Source organism: Otolemur garnettii, unplaced genomic scaffold, assembly GCF_000181295.1.
Source record: "Otolemur garnettii isolate 467f Iridium unplaced genomic scaffold, OtoGar3 scaffold00137, whole genome shotgun sequence".
Taxonomy (NCBI): domain Eukaryota; kingdom Metazoa; phylum Chordata; class Mammalia; order Primates; family Galagidae; genus Otolemur; species Otolemur garnettii.
The window spans coordinates 5,127,323-5,136,272 of NW_003852532.1; the positions used below are offsets into that span (position 1 = coordinate 5,127,323).

Below are 8,950 nucleotides of genomic sequence, written 5' to 3' on the forward strand. Positions count from 1 at the left end.
GGAAAATCCTATGCAGCAATCCAAAAACCAAACTAAAAGAAAACAAAGTAGGTAAGAAGCATTTCTTAGTACAAATAAATTTAAAAACATTTATGTGTGCTTCTCTTCATTGGTATAGTCATACAATTCAAAAGCAATTCATTTTGAAACTAATGACTGAAATACTCCAATGTCATGAAAAATCTCTATTATTTTAGTGGTGTACTTAAATGGCAAAGTAGAATATCAGATTGGAATGTACAGAACCTGGTGCTAAAGTGAATGAGAATTATATTCATGCCAGGTGTCATCCACTATGCATGTTTACTAGAAGTCTTGGCAACCAGTCATCCCCATTTTTAATAACTTATTAAACTAAGGCATTTTAAGAAATACTTCTTACCCGTGTATATTTCCAGATTGCTAGATATAGAAAGATAAAATTAATATATATTTGAAATATAGGCCTTTCAATAGGAATCTGCATTTAATCATGAAAAAGATGAACAGAAAAAATTCACACCAATGAAATTCAGTGAACTAATTTTCAAAGTTAGAAATAAAAATACCCATTGTTAATGGAAGCCCTGCTCTGTGCAAACACAGTGTGGTATATATTAAACAATCACACATTTGAGGTATTAGCTGGAAAAAAAATTATATATATACACCTATACATGGACACATCCACAGGATATTCACAAATCTATTGGCCCCAACACCAGCAGATAATCAAATTAAATGAAGAGGAATCACATATCAACAGGAAAGAGTTACACATAGGGAGTTTATAAAAAATGTGGTATATAATCCTTAATATAAGGAGTATGTTTTTAATTAATATTTTGAGGAAAAATGTTTCCATTCATATGAAAGTATTTATTTAATAGTAATGAAACAAAAAAGGAAGTCTGAATTCTAAGACTGTGCCTGCCAGATTATTACAGAAATGTGCAAGAATTTCTTGAAAAGCCTCATTCTATCTACTTTTTCTTTATAATTGAAAATTAGAATTTAAAAACATTTTAGAAGTTACTGCCAGACTACTCTTTTCTTTTCCACTGGCTTATAGAGAAGTTTATAGATTTTCTACTAGGCAATAGCCCAACATGGCCAATAGACAAGGTTTTCAGCTATTTAGTGAAGATTAAAACTCAGATTTTTTGTTCCATTTCATTAGTTTTTCTGTTTGGTTAAGAAAAAAAATTAAGAACTTCCTTCAGTTTGCTTCACTCAGTATGAAGATGGATAGTGATATGGGTAGTACTGAACCCACGCTTCGAATGGGGAAGCTAAGTAAATGCACAAATTCTCTTCTTTTAACCACTTGGTCCTCTGACGTAAAACTTGTTTAAGTGAAAAGATAGCTCATTTGGTCCTAACATCAAGAAATAGTTCACTGCCTTAACACAGGTGAGAGATTTTTTTTTTTAATGAAGTCTGTTGGACTACATTAAGTAACATTAGCATGTCATGTGTCTGTATTTTTTTTTAATTACGGATCAATAAAAGGGAAAGGGGAAATCAAAAGATTAATCATTTCAGTAACTATTTTACATACTAGTATAAATGAAGATTTAATAGGAAGAAAATTAAGCATAAAAGAGCGATTAAAGTGAAAGCCTGGCATTCCACATTCTTGCTCCTGTGAACACCTGAGCTGACAGAAAAGCAGAGTAGTTGATTCCAATGGCATATACATGCCTTAAGGACTTACTTTTCTTCATCAAATCTTTGTAAATCATAAATAAAGCATGTAGTGATTATGAAACAAATAACATACTTAAGCACTGAAGTGTAATCTGTTTCCAACACATTTATTATTTTCACTTCCTCGAATGATAATAATTGGATATTTTTCATTGCTGAGAATTCATTTTTCTTATTTGATCAAAATAAATTCTGAAACTTAGAAATGACTAAATGACTAGCACCAATCTATTCAGGAACTAAGGGATCTAAAGGAGAAAAGGTACCTTTTCTTTCCCCCACAAACCCTCAAAAGGACAATAATGTTTGTATACATATGTGTGTGTGTAAAAAGAGATAAAAATGTAAAACATTAATAAATAGAACTCTGCCAAACTTATACCAGTTAGAGAAACTAGTATAGCAGTTCCCAAAAGACTGAGGATTTATAGGCGGTGATTAAAATGATGCAATGAAATTGCTACACTCATGTAGCTAAAAATAAGATGGCAAAATATTGAGATTTTTATTAAAAAAGAGTAGCAAACATGAACACCTTACATCTCAAGATAGCTAATCTTCTTACTTGGTTAAGTTAACCCAAAATTCTTAAACATTTGTTGGGCCTTTATACCAGGATATAGGTGACATTAAGGACTCAATCTTTACTTAACATTTTTGTGGCTTATGTGGTCAGGCACTCAACCAGTTGTTTTCCACAATTGTTTGAAAATTTCATTTATTAATCATGATTTCCCTAACATTTTATGAAATGTAACGGAATTCACCAATGCAAATGACATATAATACTGTCCAAAAGTCATGTATGACTTTATGATATACACTTTATATTACTTTACTTTGTAACTAACTTCACTTATTCCCCTTAAAGCTGGAATTAAGGAAAAAAGAACCTAGGCAACAAAAAGGGAAGTTAGCATAATTATCAACCATAATAGTGTAAATTTCCCATTAAACTGGAAAAATAAATAGTTGAAATTTTTCATTTAAATTTTTATGAAGTTTCTGATATATATGAACTTTTGAAATTTATTAGAATGCTATGCTATTTTTTAAAAAACTTACTGTACGGGTTCAAGAAAATAGCACTACTATTTTCTTTTAAAGGTCACATTGCTATAAGCAAGTGGGTTAAGGTGTCCAGTTTTCCTAATACAGTATGTTGCTTAGTTTAACCTACTAATTCAATCAAAAATTTCTACTGATTTACGTGGAAAAGGGGTTCCAAGAAAGCATTTTTAAGAGATCATTTCAGCAGTTTTATTCAAAAGATGGCATAAATTAACCAAATTCAGAAAAAACCCTTTAAACAGAAGGAAAAAGCCACTATCTAGCATTTTCATGCTACCAAAAATCCACCAAAGATATGTTCATGTTCCATTAACTGAGTATGAAGTAAAATCATTAAAATATTACAATTGTTAAACACAGAAGACAAGAAATCAAAACTTTTACATCCAATACATAGGCACCAAAAACTTCAATTTCCAGCTTGTTTTTTCTAGTTTTATTATGGATTTAATTATAAGGATCTTATTCCTATAGGATTAATAAAATTATTCAATGATGAATAGATTTTTAACTCAGAATTTTTTAAGGACGACTTGCTTTAAATAACTATTCTACCTGCTGCTGTATTTCTTTTTTCTGTTGCATTTGGCCAAACAGATCATGCTCTGATCAAGAAAGTGTACTGTAATCTACTTATATGTTTAAAAGTTGGCGGAGGGTTAAAGGCACAAAGCTGTATTTTAGTAATAATTCTTATTACTTACTTGTAAAAAAAATCCATTTACTTTTGGATCCTGCTTAAATGATCACTAACAAACTGCAATTTCCATGGGGAGAAAAATAGGTGGTCCTCTATAAAGAATAAATTTTAGCAGCCTTCAAAGATATATACATGAACATTTGGGGGGCCTTTTAATTACGGAAGTTGCAAATGGCATAACTGCACTTTATTGTTGAAGACCCTTTTAATTTAATATGTATAGCCATTTCCTCATATTTCTCTTAAAATCTACCAGTATAGCTTTTCATTTCTATGCATGTATATGTATAGCAATTCATAAAACTAAATAGTAAACTGATACTCTACACCAGTTCATTTATCTCAATATATATTTTGGAATATAACGGCAATAATAAAAATATCAATTCCCTCTAAGCTGATAATGCTACAAGATTTTACATAAAGTTAAACAGTTTTTTCTTTTTGAAAAAGTTTCATTGTTTAAACTCCACATATTTGACACCTCGACAAGAAAAATGTAATTGTGTCTTGTAACATTTTTTTCCATCAATTTATACTGAAGTGTCTCATGGAGCTAAACATTAAAGAATTTAAATAAAAAGGCAATAATCTTTATGTACACAAAGTGATCATTCCATTAATATTTACATGACAAAGGAAAAATGGAGAATCACTAAAACTGGAAATTGCTACAGGTGTGACAATCTTCTCTCCAGACATTTTTAGTTAGGAATCATATAAGCTTTGAAAATGAAAATAATTGCAGAAGCATAACTAAAATATTAATTTTAGTTTTCAATTCTTACTATTTAAAGGAGCCAGTGGGTCATAAATAGTCCAAGATTTGGGAACCAACAGCTCAGATTAGTTTTTAATATCAAATCTTTTTCTTCATCTCTCATGATGATACTAAACTTACAGAAAAAACAGAAAAAGGTATACATAAAAATTCCAGTTCATCCTCCTTTATAAAGACTGGTCAGCCGCTCTAATTCCTTACAGTTGTCCATGCTCAAGGCATCCGCTTTCCTTCGGAGACGATCATCTCGGTACACTTTTGCTGCATACTGCATATCTGTTTCTGTCAACAAACAAAAATATTTTGCTAATTCAATAATAATTTATTTCACCTGATTGCTTAAAGCCAAATAATACTTAATAGAAGCCCTTCAATATATTTCCATTCACTTTCTTTTAAAGAAGAAGAAATCCAAGTACTACTACTAATAGCCAATTTAGTAAGAAAAGAAACCTCTTTTCTTTAATTGAAAACTTTATTTGACAAACACAGAAAAGAAATAAGGATAGAATCCTGTCAATGCAAATCATAACCCATTCCTGTTCCCCAAAGGTTTAAAAATCTTGGCCCCTTATCCTTAACATAGAATGTTATACAATATAGCTAGTGGTTGTTTTTGCTGGGGTCTTTTGTTAAGGTTTCCAATTAATTATTCCAAGACATAAGTATAAAAATTTTAAATCTTGTTCTAAGTTTATTTGAATTGAAAAATATAGAGAGAAAGCTATAATATTACTGAAGGAAAACAGAATGTTTATTATACAATCATAATATTGGTATTCAGCAAATAAATACTTCTGAGGCTTCCTTCAGTATGTGGATGGCACAGTTATTGTAAAGACATAGACCAAAATTCAGGAAAGTATCTCTTGTTTTTTCTTATTACTCTCAGCCATTTCACTGTTTTTAAATACTTCTAAAGGCAGGAGCATTTAGAAATGATGTAACAAAATTAAAAAGGAAAGAAGTTGTTTTCTGGAAAACAGTGGCCAGAGTGAAAGACATCTGGTTCATATGTATCAGTCAGGACCCCATTTGAAATATACTCACAGGCAAGAGTGTTATTCTGTTTGTAAAGATCTCCAAAAATGATCTTTATTCAATCAATTGAGCTAGGATTAACAACTTAATCAGTATTACTTTATTTACAAATAAATACACTTGTAAAATCAATTTACAGATGACTCTTCCCAAAGGAAGTACTTAAGAGTTAGATAAACCAAATCTTACAATGCTAACCAGTGGCAGAGTCTAGGTTGGCATGGTGGCTCATGTCTATAATCCCAGCACTTTTGGAGGCCAATGTGGTAGGACTGCTTGAGGCCAGGAGTTCGAGACCAATGCAGTATCTACATTTCAATCCATATTTCTACTACCTAGCCTATCATTCTTTCTACTACTTCAAATTATCACTTGTATTTTATAGAAAACTTTACCAATATAGGCATTAAAATATTAGAAGTGACTCTACAATAGCAAAACTCTGGCAAAAAAATATCTACTGGCCAACAATTTTTTTGATAACATTAATTCACAAAACATGATATTAAATCAAGATTGTTTCCATCAATGAATGAAACATTTAATGAACTGTTATACTGAGCTCCTCCCACTTAAAACCTAACCTACAAATGTGCTGAATGTATTAAGTTTTATTCTGAAAAATTTCAAACCTATAAAAATGTTAAAATAGTAGTACAATGAACACCCTAAAACTCTTTGCCTTAATTGATCAATACTTCACATTTTGTCAAATTTGCTTTAGTGTGCGCTCACTCTCTATCTCTGTCTATCCTTCTATAATAAAGGCTGTTAACTGTTGTGGTTACTTTGCAGAACCATTTGAGAATAAGCTGCAGACATCATGATCTTCATTTCTAATTACTTCAGAATGTTTCTCCTAAGAATAAGGGCATTCTCTTATACAACTGCGATATAATTATCAAATTCAGAAATTTAACAATGATTTTAACACCATTATCTAACATATATAATTCATAATCAATTTCACCAATTGTTCCAATGATGTCCTTTATAGGTGTTCCCCCGACCCCTCAAATCTAGCATCCAATCCAGGCTCATTCATTACTTTTAGTTGTAATGACTCTTTATAAAGTTGTATGTCTTTTGTTTCACTGATATTTCTGAATAAAAGAAAAGTGTTTCATAGATGAATAACTTATTAAAAACAGACCTAGAACTTCTGATAGCAACTTTAAAAAACACATATAAATACGTGCAATACAGCTGCAGACAACTTGGTATAGTGGACAGAACATGGGATGAAACATCTATGAGACCTACTAATACTGACATTGCTGGATTGACAAAAGATTGAACTAGATTATGCCAAGCAAAAAATCTGGTTCATAGTAGGATGCAATAATAAATAATCACAATAAATAAAAATATTGAACACTTGCTGGACACTATGCTAAGTGTTCAACATATTATCTGTAATGGTCCATATTTTAATAATAAGATCACTGAAATTTAGAGAGGTTAAGTAACTTGGTATAGGAAATGTATTGTAAAGTCAGGATCTTGTGAGGCAATCCCAGAGCCTATCTGTACTTCAACCTTAATATTATACTATGGTCCATAACGCATCTTTTCCTTCCTTCTTATTTATAACTCCTAATTACTTAAGTTAATAGAATATAAGTATACACAATCAATTGATCACCCACTTTTGGCTGAGAACTAGAATTTGTATTTGAAAGGAGATATATCAATGTAGTAGTCATTCATTTTAATAAAGTAAGCATGTGTTCCATGTATTCATTCATATGTCTTCATTATTAGCCCAATTATTTATATAGCCATCAAATATTTATTTGCCTATTATGTGCCAAGATAATACAAGACGCTAGAGATTAAAAAAATGAAATAAAAGAAATAAAATTTGGCATTTACTGCTCTTTGTAATGTTGGCTAATGCAGCATTTTTCACCCTGTGCACTATTGGCATTTGGGGCTGGACACCTTTTTGCATTGAGGGCCCTGTCCTGTGCCCTGTAGAATGTTTCACAGCATGCCTGGCCTCAACCCATTAGATACTGGTAATAATCCCACCCTACTCTACCCCCACCCCATGATGACACAAAAATGCCTCCAGACACTACCAATGTCTTGGAGGAACAGGGGTGGCAACTCACTCCAGTTGTGTTGTCTAATGTAACCTTTTCTACACTGAGAACAGACTAATTTCACAGACAAAGAGAGTCACAAAGATCACATCTCTAACTACCATTTATAGATGAGGAAACCAAGGCCAGAGAGGTTAAGAAGTATATAAAAGTTACATTTTATCAAATTTTCCCTACTAAATAAGAGATGATGATAATTGCCATTATTTTCTGAGCATTTTCTATGTATGAAGCACTTTATTGCCTGATTTAATTTTTGTAAGTCCATAAAGTTGGTTATTATTGTGAGGTCTTTGGACCACAGAGCTTAGATTCTGGAGACAAACTGTATGATCTGCATCACAAACTACTTTATGACCTGTGGTGAGTTAGTAATCTCTCTTTGTCTCAGTTTCCTCATGAGTAAAATGAGTATATAATGTCATAGGGTTCTTGTGGAGATTAAATGAGTTTATATTTCTCTATACATGTCTACATATGCACACAGAGATATACATGTATAAATACACATATATCAAGTGTTTGGGACAGTGACTAAAGTAATAAGCCTTATATAAATGATACCTATTATCTCCTCCTACTCACCATGACTGAATTTATTTTTTTATTGTTTTAAGACATAGTCTTGGTCTGTGGCCCCATGTAGAGTATAGTGGCATCATCATAGCTCACTGCAACCTCAAACTCCTGGGTTCAAGCAGTCCTCCTGTTTCAGCCACCCAAGTAGCTAGGAGTACATGCCATGATGCCCAGCTAATTTTCCTATTTTTAGTAGAGATGGGGTCTCACTCTTGCTCAGGCTGGTCTCCAACTCTGGAGCTCAAGCAATCCTCCCACCTCAGCCTCCCATAGAGCTAGGATTACAGGTATGAGCCAACACACTTGGCACATCATCACCCATTTTACATGTGAAGAAATAAACTCTTAGACACTATGGTATTTGGACAGAATTACTCAGCTGAAAATTTCAGAGCTGGGATTCAACTTTAGTCTAATTCCAAAGTGAATGTTCCTAACAGTACACTATATGGTCGACATTATTACTATGTATTTATAACAACAATCATAAAAACAAGGACCATAACAATACTTGGTTCAGATGAATCATCTATAGCAGATGGTCTGGTCAATGTTTTTATTTATTTTGTTTTGTTTTTTATTTTTTCTTTTGAGACAGAGTCTCACTTTGTCACATTTGGTGGAGTGCCATAGCAACATAGCTCACAGCAACCTCAAACACTTGGGCACAAGTGATCCTTTGCCTCAGCCTCCCAAGGAGCTGGCACTATAGGCACCCACCACAATCCCCAGCTATTTAAAGAGACAGCTCTTGCTTTGGCTGGTCTCGAACCCCTGAGCTCAGGAGATCCACGCAACTCAGCCTCCCAGAATGCTAGGATTACAGCCATGAGCCACTGTGCCCAACCTGGTCAGTCTTTTTATAAATATGACTCTTTCTTAAATTAAGAAAACTGAAGCTGGAAATAGTTAAGAGAATTAAGTGCTCCTAAGTAAACAAAGAAAAATGAATTGTCAACAAAACTCATCCTACATTAAATA

General features: G+C 32.4%; 1 protein-coding gene across 3 annotated transcripts in view; it reads right to left on the reverse strand.

Annotated features, from left to right (window-relative positions):
- Positions 1-2,793: 2,793 nt before the first annotated feature.
- Positions 2,794-8,950, reverse strand: part of DNAJB14 (DnaJ heat shock protein family (Hsp40) member B14) — a 44,647-nt gene continuing 38,490 nt past the window's right edge. For 2 of the 3 annotated variants that reach the window (XM_003798508.3, XM_012810561.2), the window contains one exon: positions 2,794-4,523. In XM_003798508.3, coding sequence (XP_003798556.1) covers positions 4,399-4,523 — 125 coding nt within the window. In that variant the 3' untranslated portion in view covers positions 2,794-4,398. The remainder of the gene's footprint in view (positions 4,524-8,950) is intronic. The other variant, XM_023518398.1, reaches the window with a different exon arrangement.